The 25,392-nt window shown below is 43.4% G+C and overlaps 1 protein-coding gene across 1 annotated transcript in view; it reads right to left on the reverse strand.

The window, feature by feature from the left end:
• The window catches only part of DCAF1 (DDB1 and CUL4 associated factor 1), a 92,971-nt gene extending 69,485 nt beyond the window's left edge, over nt 1-23,486 (reverse strand). The window contains exons 1-3 of the mRNA XM_049776682.1: nt 23,373-23,486; nt 10,287-10,363; nt 4,059-4,132 (exon numbers count right to left, since the gene is read on the reverse strand). Coding sequence (XP_049632639.1) covers nt 4,059-4,132; nt 10,287-10,363; nt 23,373-23,482 — 261 coding nt within the window. The 5' untranslated portion in view covers nt 23,483-23,486. The remainder of the gene's footprint in view (nt 1-4,058; nt 4,133-10,286; nt 10,364-23,372) is intronic.
• Between the last annotated feature and the right edge of the window lie 1,906 nt (nt 23,487-25,392).

The raw sequence follows: 25,392 nt of genomic DNA on the forward strand, positions 1-25,392 counted from the left end.
GGGTGTGGCCCAAAAAGCAAAACAGTAAATAAATAAAAAAATAAAGATATTATTTAAAAATATAGTGTAAGCATCACAATAAGGCATGTGTGTAATCCCTAGTCATCACAACAACAATATAAAGAAGAGGCAAAGAAAATATTTTTGTTTGTTTTTGGGTCACATTTGACAACGCTCGGGGTTACTCCTGGCTCTGCGCTCAGAAATCGCTCCTGGCAGGTACAGAGGACCACTTGAGATGCCAGGATTCAAACCATAGACCATCCTGGATCGGTTACTTGCAAGGCAAACGCCCTACCGCAGTGATGGCAAACCACGAGTGCCATTGTGCTTTGCAGCAGGCATGCAGGAAGGTCCTCAATTAAGATATGCAGCGAGGATGGGCCCTGAGAGATAGCGGCGTTTGCCTTGCAAGCAGCCGATCCAGGACCAAAGGTGGTTGGTTCGAATCCCGGTGTCCCATATGGTCCCCCGTGCCTGCCAGGAGCTATTTCTGAGCAGACAGCCAGGAGTGATCCCTGAGTACCGCCGGGTGTGGCCCAAAAACCAAAAAAAAAAAAAAAAAAAAAGATATGCAGCGAGGCAGTAGGCGAGTGTGATACTAAAATCTTGTTATTAAGGTTTAACTGACGTGCTGGCACTTTGAGGAAATTTTGTGCGGTTTTGTGCAGCAGTTTGGGCACTCGGGCTCAAAAAGGTTAGCCATCACTGCCTTACTGCTATGCTATCTCTCCAGCCCAGGAAATAAATTTTTAAAATTAAAGGGGCCGGAGAGATAGCATGGAGCGTTTGCCTTTCATGCAGAAGGACCCGGCATCCCATATGGTCCCCAGGGCCTGCCAGGGGCGATTTCTGAACATAGATCCAGGAGTAACCCCTGAGCGCCGCCAGTGTGACCCAAAAACCCAATAAATAAATAAATAAATAAATAAATAAATAAATAAATAAATAAATAAATAATAAAAATCAGAGCTGGAGATAATTCTACTGGCTGAGTATGTAAGAGAACTGGATTCAATTCCCAGCACCACATGGTCTCCTTAGTACCACTGGAGGCAATTCCCTATGGCTTGCCAGCGTGAACCAAAAAAATCATCCCAAAAAATTAACAGCAAAATAAAATGAGAGCTAGAGATTACAGAAAGAAAGTCCTTCCACTTCATGTGTAGCTATAGCTAAAACCCTAGGTTCAATCCCTGATACTATCCTTAAAGGATTGCCTAGAGCCATGTTGGCGAACCTATGGCACGCGAAGGCCTTGCAGCTGGCACACGGGAAGGTCTGTAATTAATAAATTTATAAATCCCTGAGCACTGCTGGATGTGGCCAAGTAAGGGGTAACAACGACACACACAAAAAAATAGTACAATGATTAAGGCACATCTTGTATATGACTGAACCCATAGTAATCCCTAGCACTCAACAGTTCCCCCAAACATCTCCAGGTGCAGTACTGGAGGTCCACAAGCACCATAGGGTCTAAAAAGCAAGGGAAGACCTGAGTAATAAGTAATGCATTCTCAGACCCTTGCATTAAACCACTAGTTTGAACTAAGGGGGAAGGGAAGGGGAAAAGAATGAGGGAGGAAGGGAGGGAGAGAGAGAACTATCAGATTAGGGCTAAAGTCATAGAACAGCAGTGGACGAGGGAGAGAGGGGGAGGGGAAGTAGAGGTGGTGGGCAGGAGGGAGGGAGGAAGGGAGAAAAAGAGAGAGGGGGGAGAGAGAGAGAGAGAGATTGTTTGGAATTGCACAAAGTTCAAAAACTATCAGATACGGGCCAGAGTGATAGCAGCAGTGGAGGGGGGAGGGAGAGATCAAGATTGTTTGAAGTCCAAAGACCAAACTTACAGATCAGGACTGAATGACAGCACAGTGCAGTGGTAGGGAGGGAGGGACAATGGGGGGAGAAAGAAGGAAACTTAGAATTGAGCTGTCATGTGACCCAGCAATTCCACTTTTGTGAACCTACCCCCAGATTTAAACATTTATTTGAAAGGAGACAGGCACACTGCACTTCACTGCAGCAATACATGAGTACAACAGTTAAGATATGGTATCAGTAAAGGTGTCCAGTAACAAGCAAACAGATTATGAAGATACGGTAATATACACAATGGAATACTATTCAGCTGCAAGGAACTATGAGATTAAGCAATTTGTTGGAACTGGAAGATAGCATATTAAGAAAAGTATGCCAGGGGCCGGAGAGATAGCATGGAGGTAAGGCGTTTGCCTTTCATGCAGGAGGTCATCGGTTCGAATCCCGGCGTCCCATATGGTCCCCCGTTCCTGCCAGGAGCGATTTCTGAGCCTGGAGCCAGGAGTAACCCCTGAGCACTGCCGGGTGTGACCCAAAAACCACCAAAAAAAAAAAAAAAAAAAAAAAAAGAAAAGTATGCCAGAAGAAATAAATACAAGATGATCTCATTTATCTGTGGTATAGGGAGTAACTGAATGAGGAAATATAATATAGTAAAGGAGGGCTCTCCTTGATCACCCTTAACCCAAAGCCAAGGGAGAAGGGAGGAGAAGAAATCAAGGCAGGAAGGAAGATGAGAAAGGAAAATAATAGAAGAACAGGGATTGGGGCTTCAGTTAGGAGCAACGCTGGTAGTGGGATTGGTGTTGAAATATATGCCTAGGGCAGGAGAAATAGTACCGCAGGTAAGGCTTTTGCCTTGCATGCAGCTGACCCAGGTATGATCCCCTGCATCCCATATGGTCCCCCGAGTCTACCAGAAGCAGTTTTGGGTATACAGCCAGAAGTAAGTCCTGAGCACTACCAGATATGAGCCTTCCCCAGAAAAAAAAATGTGTATACCTGGTTTGTAAAACATGGTTCTTTAATTTTTAATAAAAACCACAAATATAGAATTATCTTCATTTAAAAAAAAAAAGATCAGGGAAATAACTCAAAGCTTTGTACAAGCTTTGTATATAGGAAGCACAGGTTTGACACCAAGTCATATGAAGTCTCAGCACCAAACCTGAGTACTACACTAGGGGTAGCCACTGATCATGGCTACATATTCCCTCCCACCATCAAAAAATTTTTGGAGGGCCCGGAGAGATAGCACAGCGGCGTTTGCCTTGCAAGCAGGACCTAAGGTGGTTGGTTCGAATCCCAGTGTCCCATATAGTCCCCCATGCCTGCCAGGAGCTATTTCTGAGCAGACAGCCAGGAGTAACCCCTGAGCACCGCCGGGTGTGGCCCAAAAAACAAAAAAAATATATAAATAAATAAAATTTTTGGAGGGGCCGAAGCAGTCGCACGGAGCACTAATTATTTGCCTTGCCGGCACTAGCCTAGGACAGACGGCGGTTCAATCCCCTGGCATCCCATATGGTCTCCCAAGCCAGGAGCAATTTCTGAGCGCATAGCCAGGAGTAACCCCTGAGCGTCACCAGGTGTGGCCAAAAAGAATAAATAAATAAATAAATAAAATTTTAATTTAAGAAATAGAAATAAACAGCCAAGGTTAATGAGCAATTACTCTATTCAGAAGCTATTGGTGCTTTCTATAAATATTTGTTTTCCTCCCTCATGTGCTCAACATTCCAGCATTAGAGAAGGCACCTTTATCCCTCTCCACATTTCCAATACACACACTGTGTATTGTGAGGGACCACGTTATTAGAACCCAAGGAAGAGTCCTAAGTTCCCAAACCCAACATCATCTTGCCCATGAATAAGCATAGAGGCCCAAGGAACCCTTACCCATATTCAGCAGAACAAAATGCACATCAAAGAGAAACTCTAGGATCATAGCCAGAATTTGAATAAGAAAAGAAGTCCAGGGGGTCAGAGAAATAGTAGTACAAGTGGGTAAGGTGCTTGCCTTGCACATGGCAAGACAGTTTCAATCCCTGGCAACCTTCATGGGAGGCCTGACGTGCAAAGTCAAGAGTAAGCCTTCTTGGGTGTGGCACAAAACAAAAACTAAAAAAAAGAAGTCTATGATTACTCTTATGCCACTGGACCAATACCAAATGATAAAAAAAAAATAATGATGTAGTAACTACTGATGTCTGGGTAGAAGTAAGGAGTAAACCTACTGCATTCATGAAATCATCATTCTTGAAGAGTATTCTCAGTAAGTGGCCCAGCATACACTCGGGATCAGCTCGACCTACCAAAAGAAGGAGAGTACAGAGGAGTAAGTAAATCATCACAGTCAAATAGCTTAGGCCCACAGGAAAACACCATGATTGTTTTAAGTACTAGTAAAATAATACCCAGGGGCTGGACATATAGATGTTAAGGTACATGTCATATGTGCTTGCTTGGGTAACACATATACTAAAAAGGTGCATGTCATACACGTAGACTACAGTTTAATCTCCAGCATTACATTGTATCATCCAAACTTCACCAGGAATAGTCCTTGAAGCCACCAAGCATGGCAAAGTGTGGCCTTAGAGGCCCCAAGCACCAACTGGGGCAGATAATCCCATGGTACATTAAATCACTAGAAGCACAGTTTGCTAACAATCATCAGGACAAAGCTCCTGAACCCCTGAGCACCAATTCAAATGGGGGGTGGGGGGGAAGCTACCCAGGATCAAGATTATTTAGGAAGTTCAAGAAATAGTAAAGTGGGTAAAGGGGCTTGCCTTGAAAACTGCTGACCTGGGTTCAATCCTTGAGCCCAACCAGGAGAGACTGACCACTGACCACAGAGCCAGGAGTAAGCCCTGAGAACCACAGATGTGGTACTCATCAGCAATAAATAAATAAATAAATAAATAAATAAATAAATAAATAAATAAATAAATAAAACATTATTTTAATTCATCAGATTTTATTTTTTAAAAATTCTTTAAAATTGGGCCCGGAGAGATAGCACAGCGGTGTTTGCCTTGCAAGCAGCCGATCCAGGACCAAAGGTGGTTGGTTCAAATCCCAGCGTCCCATATGGTCCCCCGTGCTTGCCAGGAGCTATTTCTGAGCAGAGAGCCAGGAATAACCCCTGAGCACTGCCGGGTGTGGCCCAAAAACCCAAAAACCCAAAAAAAAAAAAAAAAAAAAAAAAAAAACTTTAAAATTAAAAGTGACAGGGACAGGAGGAGAAATAGCTCAACAGGATTAACATGTACTTGCCACATGGGAGGCCCAGGTTTAATACCTGGCATTGCATCATCACCTGAGTAGCATCAAAAGAGATCCCTAAGCATAGAACAGGGAGAAACCCTGAGCACCCATAGATATGGTCCAAAATATAAATAACAGTGACACTTTAGAGATCTCAAAGAGCTGAAGCACATGCTTGGCATAAAGGAGGCCTGGGTTTTATCCCCAGCACAAAAAGGTTCCCCCAAGCACTATAAGAAGCAACCCCTAAGGGCCACTGGGTATGAACAACAACGACAAAAAACAATAGTGACAATATAAAATGTGCGACACTTTTATTTTTATACTTTTTCCATCTCCCAATATACTAACCTACTCAGCAAAGTTGCATTAAACAAATAAGCTCAGACCCAGGCTGGCATTCCTAGGAAAATACAAGATCTATAAAAGAATCATAAAAGTTAGAGAAAGAAAACTCCTAAGTTCCCAGCTAGAAAAAAAGGAGAAAGCACAATTTTTTTTGATAAATACCCTAACAAGGTTCCCAGTCTCATTCTTTTCTTTCTTGATTTGAGGTCACTCCTAGAAGTATTCAATGCTTACACCTGTCCCTGCACTCAGGTATTACTCCTGACAGGGCTCAACGAAATACTATGGATAGAACCCAAGTTGGCTGTATGCAAGGTAGCTCTACCAGTTTCTTTCAACTAAAATCACTTAAGCAAAAGAGATGTTTCCTCAAATCTATGTCAAGGTAGGAAGAAAATTCCACTGAGAAATCACCAACTCTAATATATGGTACCCAAGGCATCTTAACTTCTAGGCAAAGAGGTCAGGGATCTAGAATTCTCAAAACATAAAATAAAAGTAAAAGAATTGATGGCTGGCAGAGTTAATGGCTTCTTTTTAAGACATATGCTATCTACTTAACATCTTTTCTGAGCATTAGTACAACAAATCTAGTATTTTTGTTGTTTGGTTTTGGTTTTGGTTTTTGGGCCACACCCAGCAGTGCTCAGGGGTTACTCCTGGCTCTCTGTTCTCAACAATCAATCCTAGCATGGTTTGTCAGGATTCAAATCTGGGTTGCCTGAAGGCAAGACAAGCACTCTACCCACTGTTCAGCCCATTTGGTTTCTTCATTTTGGGGTTACACTTGGTTATTATGCTCAGAGCTTATTCCTGACTCTATGCTCAGGAATCAGAGGCAGGCTGGAGAGATAGTACAGGGGTCAGGGAGCGTTCCTTACAAGCGGACAACCAGGACTCAATTTTTGGTACCACATATGATTTCCTCACATATGCCTGTAAGCCAAGAGTAAATCCTGAGTTTAACCAGATGTGGCTCAAAAATAAAACAAAATAACCAACCAAAGGAGTTAAGGAGAAAATTCTAAGGGCAGGAGCAAATGCAAAGTATGAAAGAGCCCCAGATTCAGTTCCTAGCGCCAAAGGGTCCCATAGTATCAAAGGTGACACACATACCCCAACCAAACAATTAAGCCAGTAGTAGCCAAAAAAACATACAAAATGTCATAGGAGCTCAGATTACTTTCCTTTTTGTTAATAGTGATACTTAGGCCCTATTTTTATTAAATTATGCCTAATGGCAAAGTGTTTAACATAAAAAATAAGGAGGACACTCAGGGGTTACTCCTGGCTCTATGCTCAGAAATCGCTCCTGGCAGGCTCAGGGGGACCATATGGGATGCCAGGATTCGAAACGCCCTCCTTCTGCATGTAAGGCAAACGCACTACCTCCATGCTATCTCTCCGGCCCATACTCTAAATTTTTATTTAAAACAGACATAGAAATCTCTTTGTCATTATTATTTAATCCTTCCCAACATCATGTCACCAAATAGAACAATCCCCAGACTGATCTCACATTCATTTTCTTTCTTCATCTTTTGCAATCTACTCAAGATGAGGGTTAAGGGCTAGAGAGATAGCACAAGAGTTAAGGCGAATTGCCTTGCATGCTGCAGAAACCAAATAGATCATGTCCCTCCAGGAATGAGCTCTGAGCACAGAGCCAGGAGTAAGCATTAAACACTATCAGGTATGGACCCCAAGTAAAAAAAAAATTTTTTTTTTGGTTTTTGGGTCACACCCAGCAGTGCCCAGGGGTTACTCCTGGCTCTACGCTCAGAAATCACATGACTTTCTGCATACAAGGCAAACGCCCTACCTCCATGCTCTCGGTTCCCCTAAACAAAAAAATTTTAATTGAGTGGTTGCCAGCACCACTGAACCTAAACAGAACTGATTGTAGCACTGAAGTCCAGAACCATCAACTCTGCATTTTCCAGGGGCAAGTTTCATCTGGAATGACTCTGAGGGTTCATTCCACCACTAAGGATACTCCTAAAAATTAAGTAATAAAATAGGTAAACAGTTAAAACAAAAAATTTATTTGTGAGAGAAGGGTCATATCTAGCAGTACTTGGGTGCTACTCAGAGCTCTGTGCTCAGAGGATGCTACTGCTATTACTCTAGGGAGCAGGCTGTGCTGAAGACTGAAGCCCGAGGGGCCGATGAGATAGCGCAACAATAGGGTGCTTGCCTTGCACGCAGCCAATGGAGGATGGACGGTGGTTCGAGTCCTGGCATTTCTGAGCACAGAGACAGGAATAACCCCTGAGCATTGCCGGGTGTGACCCAAAAATGGGGAGAAAAAAAAAAAAGACTGAATGCTAGTTACCAGAACACAAAGTATGCATTTACCCCAATGAGCTATCTATCTCTCTCCCCCTTGCTTTTTTATTTTCAAATGTAAAATGTTTCTGTTTGGTTCTGGGCACACCCCAAGTGTTCAAGGCTTACTTCCTGACTATTCAGGGATCATTCCTGGCAGGGTTCTGAGCTCATATGAAGTGCAAGGGGTTGAAGCCAAGTAAACTGCATGCAAGGCAAACTCCCTACCCACTCTATCTCTCTAGCCCAAAAAATGAAGTCATAAGTAGAGAAAAATCTAGAACAGAGCAGCAGATAATATATAAACAGGGTCAAAATAACTTGGGTTCCATCCCCAGCGTTTCATACAATCCCCCATACCAAGAGTTCCTAAGCTCAGCCAGAAGTTTAACCCCTGAGCATCACTGGTGTGGCCCAAAAACAAAATTACATAAACAACAACAGTGAATCTGAAATGTCTAGCTTACTTAGCTCGAGAAAAATCTAAGAAATAGAACTATAATTTGCAGGGCTAGAGAGTAAAGTGGGTAAATAAGGCTCTGCCTTGCAACAGCCAACCAGGTTCAATCCCCAGCATCCCATATGGTCCCGTAAGTACTGTCAGGAATAACTCCTGAGTACATAGTCAGGAGTAACCCCTAAGCTCTGCTGTGTATGACCCAAAAACAAAGAAAAGAAAAAGGGAAAAATAAACAAGTCTTGCTCCTACTTGTTCTCACTTTTTCTCCACATCCAAATTTGTCTCATTTATCTCCATAAAGGACCACATTTGGCTTCATATAAAGTTAATGTGTATGGGCCCATGTCTTACTAAAGTTCCACTCATTGGTGACTAACCTTAGAGAGAACATTAAGGTGCTGGAACAGAGTGGGTAAGGTGCTTGCCTTGCATGTGGCCAACCCGGATTTGATCCCCAGTAACTCCATAGGGTCTACAGAGGATAAGCAGGAGGGATTCCTGTGTGCATGAGTGACCCTGAGCATGCTGGGGATTGCCCAAAAACTCAAAAGAAGGGGGAAAAAAAAAAAAAGAGAACAATAAAAGGACAAAGCTGGAGCAGGAGAGATAGCACAGCAACGTTTGCCTTGCAAGCAGCCGATCCAGGACCTAAGGTGGTTGGTTCGAATCCTGGCATCCCATATGGTCCCCTGTGCCTGCCAGGAGCTATTTCTGAGCAGACAGCCAGGAGTAACCCCTGAGCATCGCTGGGTGTGGCCCAAAAAAAAAAAAAAGGACAAAGCTATCAGATAGTTTCTCACATTTCAGTTCTATAATACAGCAAATAACAACCTATGCATGCTGGGTTATCATGGTTCTAATTAACTATTCCAATGTAAAACTAAATGAGGGAACCAAAGCAATGGTACAGAAGCTAAGGAGCTTGTGTTACATGTGATCTACCTGGGTTCATTTCCCAGTATCCCATATGGAGCACAGAGTGAGGAATAAGCCCTGAGCACCACCAGGCATGATCTACCCCCCAAAAAACCTAAAAGTATATAAGCAAATGAGAAGGCATACTTTAATCGTCCAGATAAAAAACAGACATTGAGCTCAATAGCCTGAGAGCATGTCCTCCATGAGAGAGACCTGGGTTCAATTCCCAGCACAGCATGGTACCCTGAACAGTTAGAAGTAACCAGAGCACAGAGCAGAAACAGCCCCCAAACACCACTAGGTGTGCCCAAAAACAATCAAAAAAAGACATCAAGAAGTCTCTTTATTGGCTGTGGCTGTGGGTCAGCAGTAAAACACATGCTCTTATGTGTGAGACTCTGGATTGGAAGGGAGGAAAGGAGAGAAGGAAGAGCTGGGAAGATAGCTCAAAAGGTTAGTGTCTAAGCAGGAATCCCAACACTACATGGTCCCCCTAAGCTCCCACCAGAAATAGCTCTCAAGTACCAATAGGATGGCAAAAATAATGATGTCTCTACTTTTTAGATTTCCAAGTATCAACTTCAAATTATAAGCAAGGTACTGAAAGTATTCTCGGGGCCGGGCGGTGGCGCTAAAGGTAAGGTGCCTGCCTTGCCTGCGCTAACCTTGGACGGACCGCGGTTCGATCCCCCGGTGTCCCATATGGTCCCCCAAGCCAGGAGCAACTTCTGAGCACATAGCCAGGAGTAACCCCTGAGCGTTACTGGGTGTGGCCCAAAAACCAAAAAAAAAAAAAAAAAAAAAAAAAGAAAGTATTCTCAGCTGTTTCCCAACAGTAAAAGGATGATCACTATAAAGATAAAGGCATAGAGGATACCTTTTGATTTAAGTGAGAAAAAAATTTTTTCTCATTTTTCTCTGCCTCTGTAATCATATTTTAGCTAGTTGTATCCTATATGATACATGAACGAGTACTTTAATTCCCAAGAATTAGTTTTTCCTCACTAACCCCACCTTAAACAAAAGGTCTCTCATAACAGTATTTTTTAATGCTGGTTTACTTTTAAAAAGTACTCCCATTAAGCAATTTTCTTTTGTACGAAAATCAGAGCCAGGCTTAAGAGAACACAAGTCTCACCAGGATGTCGATCATCAAATGGGTCTGGATCCCCCTTACGATATTCTTCAGTTTCCTTTTCAATCAATTCAGACATCCTAGCACAAAGGGAAGACAGGGTCAACTCTAGACAAACATACACACACAAAAAAGTACACTACCTAAAATAGTCAATACAGCAGAAAAGGTGTATAAAAAAGGCAAAAAGTTAGATTAAAAATACTTTCTTAATTAATATAAAAAGATCTAAACTAAGACAATCTTCTATTCACTTTCCTTTCTCAAAAAATAGCGTCCCTCAGAAATCAAAAACCTCAAAGTGACAATTGAAATCTCCCTTTTCTCATCCCCCAAAATTCCTGTTAGTCCTGTCTATGAAACGTAATCTTGATTTCAATCATCTCGATATATCGTAACCACTTCTGTGCTCATCTGGACCATCATCAACCTCTTGTTACTAATTTCCATGCTTCCATTCTTGACCTGACTCAATTTATTCTCCAACTTCCAATGACTTTATCACAGAAACTACAACTAAAACCATGTACTTAAGAGCTATGGCAAAGAACTCAAAGGGCTGGAGCACACACTATGTATGCAGGAGTCCTGGGTTCAATTCTAAGCACTGCATGGTCCTGAAGCACTGCCAGTGACCCCCAAACTGGGAGAGATTAAGTACCAAATATGGCCCCAAAACAAAACAAAATATGTACCCACCTAAGCTTCCAATAATCTTTTTTCCCTTCCTTCTGTTGTGATGGCCAGGGGTCACACAACATCTGCAGTAGTGCTTTTCATTTAGTTGTGGTGCCTAGGGAGGGGAGCAGCATGCACATCAGGTTGTGGTACTTGCATGCTCAGTCACAGTACTCACAATGGGTCACCCTGCCTTTAATTGTGGTGGTCACACACATTCTAGTTATTGTGGTCGCTCAATAATTTTGGGACTACACCCTGTGCTGCTCAGGAGACTATGCAGTCCTGGGGATGGAATCTGGACCTCCCACATGCAAACTATGTGTTCAGCCCATGAAGTGATCTCTCCAGCCCCACTGCTCATCCTTTTTTTGTTTGTGGGTTTTTGTTGTTTTTTTTTTTTTTTTTTTTTTTTTTTGGTTTTTGGGCCACACCCGTTTGACGCTCAGGGGTCACTCCTGGCTATGCACTCAGAAATCGCTCCTGGCTTGGGACGCCAGGGATCTCGAACCGAAGTGCGGTCCATCCTATGCTAGTGCTTGCAAGGCAGACACCTTACTGCTAGCGCTACCTTCCTGGCCCCTTGTTTGTGTTTCTTTTCTTTTGTTCTTGGGCCACACCCGGAGGTGCTCAGGGGTCACTCCTGGCTGTCTGCTCAGAAATAGCTCCTGGCAGGAACTGGGGACCATATGGGACACCGGGATTCGAACCAACCACCTTTGGTCCTGGATCGGCTGCTTGCAAGGCAAATGCCCGGCTGTGCTATCTCTCCAGGCCCTTTTTTTTTTTTTTGGCTTGTTTGTTTTTTTAAGCCACACCTGGAAGCACTATAGTAGAAATTACACCTGGCAGGCTCAGGAAACTCTAATGGATGCCAGAGATTGAACCCAGGTCAGCCATGTGCAAAGCAAATGCTTTACCCTCTGTGCTATTGTTTCGGCTCCTGCATCACTCATCCTTTTAAGCTGCACTGCTCTGCAAGTCCCACCCTTCAACTGCAATGCTTATACTACACTGATTGTGGTACAATAGAAAAATCACAAGTGGGGCCGGGTAGGTGGCGCTGGAGGTAAGGTGTCTGCCTTGCAAGCGCTAGCCAAGGAAGGACCGCGGTTCGATCCCCCGGCGTCCCATATGGTCCCCCCAAGCCAGGGGCGATTTCTGAGCACATAGCCAGGAGTAACCCCTGAGCGTCAAACGGGTGTGGCCCAAAAACCAAAAAAGAAAAATCACAAGTAAATAACAGCAGAGCTGATGATATCATACTCAGTACATGCAGTGGCACTAGGGAGCAAACTTATATCTTATATAAGCATATAGGCAGTTTCGCCACTAAGTTATCTCTTGGCCCTGATTATAATCTGGGGTCCTACTTATTTATTCTACATCTTCATTAAGGTTCATAACTATTTCAAGACCTTGTTTAACTGCAACTACCATACAATATTCTTCCTCCCACTCCCACTTCAAATAACCAGTATGTGTTTTCTCGACAGCTAAGATTGGTTTTTTATCTCTGGTCTCTTTCAGAAAACATTTTTAAGTCTTCATAATTTTTTTATGTATTAATAGTCCTTTTTAGGGCCCAGACAGTAGACAGTAGAGTGAGAAGGGTACCTGCCTTGCACACAACCAACCCAGATTCAAACCCCAGCATCCCAGTTTCCTGAGAATCTCCAGATACAGTAATCCTGAGCACAGAACTGGAAGTAACCTCTGAGTATTAAGAAGTGTGGCCTAGGGCCCGGAGAGATAGCACAGCGGTGTTTGCCCTGCAAGCAGCCGATCCAGGACCAAAGGTGGTTGGTTCGAATCCCGGTGTCCCATATGGTCCTCCATGCCTGCCAGGAGCTATTTCTGAGCAGACAGCCAGGAGTAACCCCTGAGCAATGCCGGGTGTGGCCCAAAAACAAAAACAAAAACAAAAAAAAAACACTTTTATTTTATTCATGGGGGGACAGCAGGGCACACCACATCCAGTGGTGCTCAGGGGGATCATATGCAGCACTGGAGATTGAACCAGAGTCAGCCACTTGTAAGGCTAGTGCCTTACCCATATGCCCTACCCAGGTATTATTTCTTCAATTCCCACGCTTTGTTTTTATTTTTTGGTTGGTTTCTTTTTTGGCTACACCAGGAAGAGTTCAGAGGTTATTCCAGGCTGTGCTCAGAAATTCCTCCAAGCAGGCTCAGAAATGGAATGCTGGAAATCGAATCCAGGTCAGCAGTATGCTATCATTCCAGTCCCTTCTTTTTAAAACAAGACAAAACATTTGCCAAGGGCCAGGGAGATAGCTCAAAAGTAGCAAATGTTTTATATGCATGAAGTTCCAAGTCTGATTCTGGCACCACATGGTTTCTACAATTACTGCCACATATAGCCCTAGAAGACTCAAAGACCTACTGGATATGGCGCTGATAGTACATAGTACCACCTCACCAAGACTGAGTATTGATCTGTCCAGTACGAGTCAAGTATCAACAGAAGAGGTGCCCATACTTCTGAGCATTGCTTGAGAGATCCAAAAAACAAATTTTACTTGTCAACTACCCTAAGTAAATCTGACCATTTATCTACAAATGTTACTATACCTCCAACATCAAGCATTTTCTGTCCTAAGTCAAGCTCTACTTTATACTTTATTTCTACAATATATTATTTTTCAGCAGCCCAAGACTGAATCCCAGTCTTATTGTTAGACATGACTAACACTAAACCACAATCCCAAATCTTTATACTTCCTAGTGTTAAACTCCCTGCAGCAGTAATGGTGGTGGTGGTGGTGGTGGTAGTGGCGGTAGCAGTGGTGGAGTAGTAGTAGTAGTAGCAGCAGCAGCAGTAGTTAAAGTAACTAACTGTAGTTGTAGTTGCTGTTTTTCCCTATATTGGGTCAGGCCTGGCACTGCTCAAGGTTTCAAGAGGTGGTGGTAGTAGTGGTAATGGTAGTAGTAATAGTAGTGGTAGTAGCAGTAGTGGTGATAGTAGTAGTTGGTGATGGTTTTTTCCCCCCAAATTTGGGTCAGACCTGACACTGCTCAAGGTCGAATGGTGGTGGTGGTGGTGGTGGTGGTAGTAGTAGTTAGTAGTGGTGGCAGTAGTAGTGGTGATGGTAGTAGTAGTAGTGGTGGTAGCAGTAGCTAGTGGTGTTGTTTTTCCCAATTTTGGGTCAGACATGGCCTTGCTCAAGGTTTCTCCCCAGCTTGGTGCTCCAGGGACTCCACAATGCCAAGGACCAAAACCATGCCTCTTGCATGCAATCTTTGTGCTCTAGCCCAGTGAGTGACCTTTCTCTCAAGTTTCTTGCTAAAAAGAGCTAGTCCAGGAGGTACAGCACTTGCTTTCCATGTGGCTCACCCCAGTTCTAATCCGTGGCACCACATAAGTATCATGAGCACAGCTGGGGGTCAGACTCATGAGCAGAATCAGGAATACCCCTGAACAATTGGCCACACCCAGTGCTCCTGAAGGTTTTCAGAGGACAACATGGTGCCAGGAATTGAATCCAGCCCTTCCACATGCCAAATATGAGCTATCCCTCCAACCTCCCCTTCAAATATTCTTGATCTGGTATACCTCTCCACACCAAGACTCAAAAGCATTTCTCCTTTTTCTAACTTTCTTTCAAATCTCAGAAAATTGTTAGCCATGAGGGCTGGAGACAGCACAGCGGTAGAGACCCAGAAGGGACCCAGTTTCATACCTGGTATCTCATATGGTCCCCCACCATGCCAGGGGCCATTTCTGAGCAGAGAGCCAGGAGTGACCCCTGAGCGCTGCCAGATGTGGCCCAAAACCAATCAAAAAATAAATAAAATAGTTTAAAAAAAAGAAAATTGTTAGCCATAAAGTAATTATGGCAAAAAAAAAATCTGTCACACATACAAAAAAATAAAAATCACAAAATGTTGCCTGTTAAGATCTTCTAGTTTTTCTATAGAAACTATGCAATAAAGCATAGCAGTTAAAAAACATAGTGCCAGGATTAGAGATCAAATGTAGGTTGACCTCTTGTAAGGCAAGCATCCTAACCACTTGCAATTGCTCTGGCCCCATTCTTGTATAATCTTTAAGATCTTCCATAGAACTTCATTTTCTATTCCTGCCTTCTAGGGTTTGGTTTTTGGGCCACATCCAGTCCTCGGTCAGCCGCGTACAAGGTAAACACCCCTACCGCTGTGCCATCGCTCTGACCCTGGTTAAATCCTTTTAAAAAGAAAAAAAGATTCTAGGGTCAGAGTGATAGTACAGCAGGTAAGGCAACTTGCCTTGCATACAATCAACTCAGGTTCAATTCCTAGAATTCCATATGCTCCTCCATTCTCTGCCAGGAGTGATTCCTGAGAGCAGAAATTAACCCCTGACCACCACCTGGTGAGGCCAAAACCAAAAAAAGAATTGCTCATTTTCTTCTATCCTCAATACTGTTTTCAATCACAATTCCAGTTTTCATCAAGCTACCATCATTTTTTTTGTTTTTTGTTTTTTGTTTTTGGGCCACACCCGGTGATGCTCAGGGGTTATTCCTGGCTATGCGCTCAAAAGTTGCTCCTGGCTTGGGGGACCATATGGGACACCGGGGGATCGAACCGCGGTCCGTCCAAGGCTAGCGCAGGCAAGGCAGGCGCACCTTACCTTTAGTGCCACCGCCCGGCCCCAAGCTACCATCTTTTAAGTCCTTGTTATAGGAAATCTTTTACCACATGACATACTACAAAGCCCACTAAAACTGGCATTAAAATCCAGGATTTGGGGCTCAGGATATAGCTCTACAATAGCGCACTTGTCCTGCATGTATGAGATCCTGGGTTCAATTTCCCACACTACCAAAAAAAATCCCAAAAGGTTCTACGTGGTCTCAGGCGCAATAGTGGAGATAAAAAAGGACAGACTAGGGGCCAGAGAGATAGCATGAAGGTAAAGCGTTTGACTTGCATGCAGAAGGACAGTGGTTCGAAGCCAGGCAACCCAATATGGTCCCCTGAGCCTGCCAGGAGCAATTTCTGAACATAGAGCCAGGAGTAACTCCTGAGCGCCGCCGGGTGTGACCCAAAAACCACAAAAAAAAAAAAAAAAAAAAAAAAAAAAAAAGTGGGGGGGGCATACTAAATATCAAAGCCAAAATCAACAACAATAGAATCGGGGCCAACCAACCCAGGACAGACCCCGGTTTGATTCCTGGCATCCCATATGGTCCCCTGAGCCTACCAGGAACAATTTCTGAGAGCCAGGAGTAACTAACCCTTACGAGCTGATGGGTGTGACCCAAAAACAATAGAATCAAGAGACCCAAATTATAACAATCTAAACTTAAAATGGGCCTATTGTACTGGTAAACCAGGGGGCAAAGTGTGGTGGTATAGTATGCACTGGGAACAATGGTGGAAGGAGATCAACACTGGAGGTGGGATTGGCCCTGATTCATTGTATGTCTGAAATCCAACTATGAAGGACATTGTAAATTACAATTGGGGGGGTTGTGTTTTTGTTTGTTTGGTTTGGTTTTTTGGATCACACCCAGTGACACTCAGGAGTTATTCCTGGCTCTGTGCTCAGATATCACTCATGTTAGGCTTGGGGGAACATATGAGATGACAGGAATCGAAACGGGGTCCATCCTGCATTGGCCATGTGCAAGGCAAACACCCTACCACTATGCTATCACTCCAGCCCAATGGTTTCAATAAAATAAAATAAAAAATGTTTTAACTTGGCTTTTCATTGTTTATGAAGTCTTGCAAGTAACTGAGGGCAGCTGCCTTAACAATGATACTTTTAGTATACTTTTAGATAGGTAGAGGGATTTTCTATAGTTCTCATATCCAAACACAAAAAGATGCTCAAATATTAAACAGAAAAGAAATTGACTCATTTTAAGTTCTTCCCTATCTCATAACCTTTAGAATATCGTAAACCATATACTGCCCAATTATGTACTCCATTATATGCTGGTTTATACTTGTCTCTTATTCATTGCCTCCCAGCTGATTATAAGCCCATCTAATTTAGGATTTGCGCTGTTGAATATAGTATATTTAACAAAATTATGCACCAAATATGGTGATCTTTTTTTTTTTTGGTTTTTGGGCCACAACCAGTGGTGCTCAGGGGTCACTCCTGGCTGTCTGCTCAGAAATAGCTCCTGGCAGGCACGGGGGACCATATGGGACACCGGGATTCGAACCAACCACCTTAGGTCCTGGATCGGCTGCTTGCAAGGCAAACGCCACTGTGCTATCTCTCCGGGCCCCAAATATGGTGATCTTAAGGGAGTAGGAGCCTGAGAAATAATAGAGAAGTGAAGGAGCTTTCTTTGCACTCAGTCAATTCCATTTAATCTCAGAAAGAATTATTACCCCGAGCACTATCAAGCAGTGATCCTTGAACACTAAATCAGTAGTAATCCTTATGTACCATCAGATGTGGTCCCCCCAAAATGGCAAAAATCTTGAAGGGGTCTGTAATTCTATTTCCATATGTTCGGGCCACGTCCAACAGTGACCAGGTCATTGGGCAACAGGGCCAACAGGTCACTCATGGCAGTGGTCCAGGAACCAGTATTGCTAGGCATCAAACCCACATCTCCACATGTAAAGCATTCACTCCAAACCTTTGAACCAATCCTATGAACTATTTGGCCAATCCCTATCATTCTTTTCTCTTACTTTATGAGGGTCTCTTTCTCTCTGGAACCCGTGTGTTTTATTTCCTCCCTTCTAATAAAATTTCTTTACTCTAAATCTTGAAAGGAAAATGTAAGTACTTTCAGTACGCAGGTTCAAAAGATTTTTTCCCCCCTGGGGTCATACCAGGGGTGCTCAGGGCTGAATCCTGAATCCTCTCAGGGATCACTGACAGGCTTTGGGGACCATATGGGTGCCAGAGATTAAACCGAGGTCAACCAAGTGCAAGGCAAATACCTTGCCAGCTATACTATCCTCCAGACCCACAATAAACAGTTTGATGCACACATATTTAGTTCCATTTCAAACTCTCCTTGCAGGGGCCGAAGAGATAGCATGGAGGTAAGGCTCTTGCCTTTCATGCAGAAGGACGGTGGTTCAAATCCCAGCATCCCATATGGTCCCCCATGCCTGCCAGGCGCGATTTCTGAATGTAGAGCCAGGAGTAACCCCTCAGCGCTGCCGGGTGTGACCCAAAAAATAAATAAATTTCTCCTTTCAGAGTAATCCTGGGGCCAGTGAGATGGCTCAATGGGCTGGAAGACATGCTTTGCATACACAAGTCATAAGGTTCAATCCCTGATGCTACATGATCCCTCAAGCAGCACTAATTGAGCTAATTGGGACACTAAAAATAAAAGTTAAATTATCAAATTATCATAACTCTTTGAATTTTCTTAGCCAAACAACACTTTTCTTTTTTCTTTTTTTTTTTTTTTTTTTTTTTGGTTTTTGGGCCACACCCGGCGGTGCTCAGGGGTCACTCCTGGCTGTCTGCTCAGAAATAGCTCCTGGCAGGCACGGGGGACCATATGGGACACTGGGATTCGAACCAACACCTTCAGTCCTGGATCAGCTGCTTGCAAGGCAAACGCCGCTGTGCTATCGCCCCTGTGCTATCTCTCTGGGCCCACACTTTTGATTTCTTAATTCAGTAGGGCTACATTTCAAGTATCTTATAATTCTTTTGTTTTTGGTTTGGGGTCACACCCTGCTAAGGGATTACTACTGGTGGGGCTTTTGTGGGGCATGATGGGATCAAACCCAGGTCATCAGCAAAGAAAGCACTTTGCCCACAGTTCAACCCCTCTTTCACAGTTCTTTTGTTTTGTTTTGGAAGCACTAAGGAGTTACTCCTGGCAGACTTGGGGGAACCATATGGGATGCCGGGGATAGAACCTGGGTCCATCCTGGGTTGGCCACACACAAGGTTGTGCTATCACTCAGGGTAATCTCCAATTTCTCTCAAATTAAAATCTCAAATCCATTTCATTTTGCTTTTTATTTTGTTTTGTTTTTGTTTCTGTTTTGTGGAACATGCCCAGCACTGCTCAGGGGTTATTCCTGGCAGGGGGCCAGAGAGATAGCACAGAGGTAGGGCACTTGCCTTGCATTCAGGACAAACGGTAGTTTAAATCCCAGTATCCCATATGGTCCCCGTGCCTGCCAGGAGAGATTTCTGAGCGTAGAGCCAGAAATAACCCCTGAGCGCTGGTAGGTGTGACCCAAAAAACCAAAAGATAATTATTCCTGGCAGACTCAGGGAACCACATAGGATGCCAAGGGATTGAACCTGGATTGGTTGCATGCAATACAGATGCCTTACTGCTTGCTATTGCTCCAGCCCTTAAAATCATTTTAAGGGGCCGGAGAGATAGTATGGAGGTAAGGCGTTTGCCTTGCATGCATAAAGACGGTGGTTCAAATTCGGCATCCCATATGGTCCCCCGAGCCTGCCCGGAGCGATTTCTGAGCGTAAAGCCAGAAGTAGAGCACCTGAGCGATGCCGGGTATGACCCAAAATCCAAAAAAAAAAAAAAAAAACCCACAAAATTTTAATTTTAAACATTTATCCCATCTTAGCTCATCTGTTTAATTTTAAACATTTATCCCAGTTCAGAGTTCTCATTATACCTATATAAAACAATGAATTAAACAAAGAGGTCTTTACTATGATAATGAAAACTAGATGCTAAAGATTCCCATTCTTCAATGGTCTTCTCTTTAGAAAAACTATGGCATCCTTCCCTAGATTTTGATTCACCTTCTCTACTCAATACAGTCAATCAATAAATCAATGTCCCACTCAGCTACTAAGTTACTGGGCGAGTCACTATCTGAAGAGTATATCAATAAAAATAAATTACCTGCCTTTAAAAGTTTACAATTCAGTGAAAAAATGCACATAGGATGGTAATTACAGTAAAACGTGTGGAGAGTTAAGTTGGTACCGTATACTTTATATGAATAAGGGGATTTGAAAGAGGAAGAAGGTGCTGAAATCAATCTAGAGGTGTCAAAGACAGATGGTCTTGCAAACATCATTCTTTTTTTATTACGTGTATTATTTATTTGGGGGGTTATTTTTCTTTCTTTTGGCTTTTGAGGCCACACCTGGTAGCACTCAGGGTTTACTCCTGTCTCTGCTCAGATATTACTCCTAGCAAACTCAGGGGATCATAGGGGAGGCCGGGGATGAAACTCAGATCAGTACATGCAAGGCAAAAGCCCTACTCACTGTGCTATGGCTCCAGCCCTGCAAATGTCATTTTTAACCTGCTTCCTGAAAGAACCAAAGCTTGCCAGACAAATATAACAAGGAAAGGCATTTTAGGCCAAAGAAATACTAAGTGCAAAAGCAGAAGAGAAATGAGAAAATATGTACTACTCAATACTGAAAAAGACCAACATTAGAAGAGAGAAAGTAGCAGCCTATTCATAAATGGCCTCAGACAGTTTCATAAAAATTTATTTTGTGGGGCTGGCGAGGTGGCGCTAGAGATAAGGTGTCTGCCTTGCAAGCGCTAGCCAAGGAAAGATCGCGACCACAGTTTGATCCCCCGCATCCCATATGGTCCCCCAAGCCTGGGGCAATTTCTGAGTGCTTAGCCAGGAGTAACCCCTGAGCATCAAATGGGTGTGGCCCAAAAAACAAAAAAAAAAATTTATTTTGTAGGAAAAGGAAGTCAGAAAAGAATTATGAGCAGAGAAAAACATATCTGAGTAAAAAAGATTGATCTTTTAGCAAAGAGGAAGCATATTTGAAGAGTACAGTACTAGAGACAAAAGGAGAGTCTATACTACTTAATAGGTTAGTAAAAATATAATCACTATGTAGGAAGGAAGTGGTAAAATGAATAAGAGTAAGAAGGGCCTCAGGATCCAGTAAGCCAAAATATGTTGGCAAAGGAATACACTAGAATGATTGTGTGTGTGTGTGTGTGTGTGTGTATGTCTGTGTGTGTGTGTGTCTGTGTGTATGTGTCTGTGTGTCTGTGTGTATGTGTCTGTGTGTGGTTAGGAGTGTGTGTGTGTCTGTGTGTGTGTGTGGTTTTTGGGTCATACCCAGCAGCGCTCAGGGGTTCCTCCTGGCTCTACCATATAGGATGCTGGGATTAGAACCACTGTCCTTCTGCATGCAAGGCAAATGCCCTACCTCCATGCTATCTCTCCAGCCCTGATTTTCTTTTTAGTTTAAAACTATTCACATCAATACAGGTAATGCAAAGGTACCAACAAGCCTGTATAAGGAGGTAGGATGAAGATGACATTCTATTTTGGACATGGCATGGTTATGTTTCAAGTGAGTGGAATCATCAAGTAAAAAAGATACACATCAAGCAGCTGTTTTTTTTTTGTTTTTTGTTTTTTTTTGGTTTTTGGGTCATACCCGTCAGCAGTCAGGGGTTACTCCTGGCTCTACGCTCAGAAATCACTCCTGGGGGCCGGGAAGGTGGCGCTAGAGGTAAGGTGTCTGCCTTACAAGCGCTAGCCAAGGAACGAACCGCGGTTCGATCCCCTGGCGTCCCATATGGTCCCCCCCAAACCAGGGGCAATTTCTGAGCACATAGCCAGGAGTAACCCCTGAGCATCAAACGGGTGTGGCCCAAAAACAAAAAAAAAAAGAAATCACTCCTGGCAGGCTCCTGAGATTTCTTAAAAGGGAATCTGAGATCTAGAGGCCGGAGAGATAGCATGAAGGTAGGGTGTTTGCCTTGCATACAGAAGGTCAGTAGTTCGAATCCCGGCATCCCATATGATCCCCCGTGCCTGCCAGGAGCATTTCTGAGCATTGAGCCAGGAGTAATCCCTTAGCGCTGCCGTTAAAAAAAAAAAAAAAAAAAGAATCTGAGATATAAAGAGATCTGAAAGTCTACATAATTATGCTTTAGGCCAAGGAAATAGCTCAAAGAGCTGTCATACATATTTTACATGTCAGACACCTAGGTTTAATCCCCACCACCAAATGGTCCTCATCTCCCCTCCCCAAACATAACCGGGGAATTCCCTTGTACCTTCAGTGTTGCAAAAAAGAGAGAAAGAAAGGTTTTATATTATGGACAGGAATAAAACTATCAAAGTTTCAGAGAGAAAAGAACCACAAAAAAATTTGGAGGTTAAATTATAGGCAAGGGGCAGAAAAGAATACAGCTAATAAAGTGCTTGCCTTGCACACAACTGACCCAGGTATAATTCCAGGCATCCTATATGGTCCCTCAGCACTACCAGGCATGATATGTGAGCATAGAGCCAGGAGTAAGCCTTGTATACACCTGCTGTGCCCTCAGGACAGTTAAGACAGTACAGTGAGCCAGACTCTCGGCTTGCACATGGCCGATCTGAGTTCAATCCCCAACAATTCACATGGTCCTCCAAACACCACCGGTAGTGATCCCTGAGTGCAGATCCAGGAATAACTCCTGAGCAAGACCAGATGCGACCCAAAAATCAATAAAAGAGAACATCTAGGTGTACCCCATCAGCAAACCCCCTAAAAAAAAAGCAGTTGGGGCCGGAAAGATCAAAGGGCTAAGAACTTTACATACAAGAGAACTGGGTGCCATCACCAGCACAAAGTCATAAGCACTGCCAGAGTGGCATCCAAGCACCGAGCACAGTGCTGGGCTGGGAGTATCCCCTAACCACCAACAATGTGACCCCTGAAAAAAATAACTAATGAAAATACATGCAAGAAGGTCAGGAATATAGCTCAGTTGAACACTTGCCTTTCTAGCTTGAGAAACTGGCTTAGAACAAAGACAACCCCCAAAAAATAAATACAGGCAAAAGAATGGGATCAAAAAGCCTGAAAGAAAAGGAAACAAAGGGGCCGGAGAGATAGCATGGAGGTAAGGCGTTTGCCTTGCATACAGAAGGACGGTGGTTCAAATCCCGGCATCCCATAGGGTCCCCCCAGCCTGCCAGGAGCGATTTCTGAGTGTAGAGACAGGAGTAACCCGAGCGACCCAAAAACAAAAAAAAAAAAAAAAAAAAATGAAAGAAAGAAAGAAAGAAAAGGGAAAAAAAAAGCCTGAGAGGGGAGAAAAGAGTTTCAAAATTAGAGATACAAGAGTCAGGAATATAGCTCAATGATTAAGAAATGTGGGTTCAATCTCTGGCACAGAAGAAAGCAGTGTAGGAAGAAAGACGATATCTGAAAAGAACAAATTTTTAAATTCAGTTAAGAGAAAAATGTTCCTCTTTTAGGGCCAGAGCAACAGTGTAGCAGGGTAGGATGTTTTCCTTGCATGCAGTACCCAGGATCCCATATGATCCCTAAAGACCACCAAGAGTAATTTCTGAGCATAGTGCCAAGAGTAAGTCCTGAGCATCACTGGTTGTGGCCGAAAAAGAAGACAAAAAACAAACAAACAAAATAGTTCCTATTTTATACTCCTAATTTTTTGAAAAGTTCACAAAGAAACACATTTTTATATTCCTGTTTCATACCTGGTAAGGATTGGTACCATGTCCTGCCCACTGCCATGTTCTTTTTCCCATTGCTCCAGCAGGGTAGTGAGCTCAGCTTTGGAGTCCACATGTACGGCTACGGTAGTCATGACTTGGCCTAAGGAGGCAAAATTTCAAAAATAAACACAGGCAAATAAAATACTTCATACAAAAATGTAAGTCAGGAGTAGGAAAATGAAATGCGTAAGCAAGACAATGAGTAGTAGCAAAGGAAATTTAGAAACTTTTTAAGTTTTGGGGCCATACCTAGAAGTACTCAAGGACTTATTCCTGACAAGCACAGGGACCACATGGGATGTCAGAAATCAAACCTGGGTTGGTCTCGTGCAAAACAAGTGTCCTACCACGTATTTGATCTGGTCCCCTAACTTAAGATACATTAGGTGGTTTTTGTTTTGTTTTGTTTTGGGGGGATCACACCCAGCTACGCTCGGGGGTTAGTCCTGTCTCTGCGCTCAGAAATCACTCCTGGCAGTCGCAGGGGACCATATGGGATGCCGGGATTCAAACCACCGTCCGTCCTGAATCGGCTGCATGCAAGGCAAACTCCCTATCGCTGTGCTATCTCTCGGCCCCTTTTAGATGATTTTGATAATAGTTTTTAAGAGCTACATACACAGTAAGTCAATAATGAGCCATCTCCATTTATCTTTTGACTTCAGTTTGCTCAATTAAGACAGAAGTGGGTTAAAATTCCAATTTATTGAAAGTGGGGATACATCAGATGATGCCCAGGGACTACTCCTGAATCTGCTCAGGGAATCACTCCTAATGGTATGAAGGGAACCATCTGGGAAGCCAGGTATTGAATCCAGACTGGCCACCCAGCTTAGCCACATGCAGGGCAAACATCTCACCCACTGTACTATCTCTCCAACATGATTCTTAAATTCTTAAGGATCAGGAGCCCCTCAAGAATCTTAAAGAAAAGATACCTATTTTAATTTAAAGCACGGTGCCTAAAGAGACAGCAGTTAAGGCACTACTAGCCTTGCATAAGACCAGACCTGGTTTGATCCCCAGCACCACCTAAGCCCCACCAGAAATGATCCCAGAACCCATAGCAATGAGTAAGACCTAAGTACAGTTGAGTGTGCCCCCCCCATTAAAAATAATAAAGACAAAAGCACATATGAGAGAACTCAATGCTCAATAGGCACAGTGCATGTCCATTTCTATCCCTCACACCACAGGTCACCATAGCACCTCTGGGAATGAACTTCAAGAACTGAGCCAGGAACATTGAAGGACATCCAATACAGCTGGCACACAATCAATGTCCTACAAGCAAGCCATCTGCATAGTATATCTAAGGAGGGTAAATCTAAGGGATTCCTGCTGCAGTGAAGCATCACAAACCAATGTGCAACCCCTGGCCATCACATCAATAACATAAAGAAAAATAAAATAAATTACATAACTGTCCTATTTAAAAAAAAAAAAAAAAAGGCACTTTGGTCCCCTATGCACGATCAGGAGTCAGGAGTAATCCCTGAACTCTTCCAGGTGTGGAGGAATAGAAAGGACAAGACAAAAAGAAGAAAGACAAATGTTAAAAAACAATAAAAATGGAGCTGGAGCAACAGAACAGCAGGCAGGGCAAGTTGCCTTGCATGTAGCAGCAGCCTGGGATTCTATCCCCAACACCCCATATGGTCCCAAGACCACCAGGAGTAATTTCTGAATGCAGAGCCAGGAGTAACCGCTAAACATCGCTGGGTGTAGTCCAAAAACAAAACACAACAGAAAAGTAACAAAAATAGCCCTTAGAGACTATTTTAAAAATCACAAATAGGGCCTGGAGATATAGTACAATGGGTAGGGCATTTGCCTTGTTCACACTGACCCAGGTTCGATCCCCAGCATCCCATATAGTCCCCCAACCACTGCCAGGAGTGATTCTATGCGCTGAGATGAGAGTGAGCCCTGAGCGCTGCTGGATGTGTGTCCCCCCACCCCCAAAAAAAATTTACAATTACTGGCAGAAAGATTAAAGAAT

This window comes from Suncus etruscus, chromosome 7 (genome assembly GCF_024139225.1).
Source record: "Suncus etruscus isolate mSunEtr1 chromosome 7, mSunEtr1.pri.cur, whole genome shotgun sequence".
Taxonomy (NCBI): Eukaryota; Metazoa; Chordata; class Mammalia; order Eulipotyphla; family Soricidae; genus Suncus; species Suncus etruscus.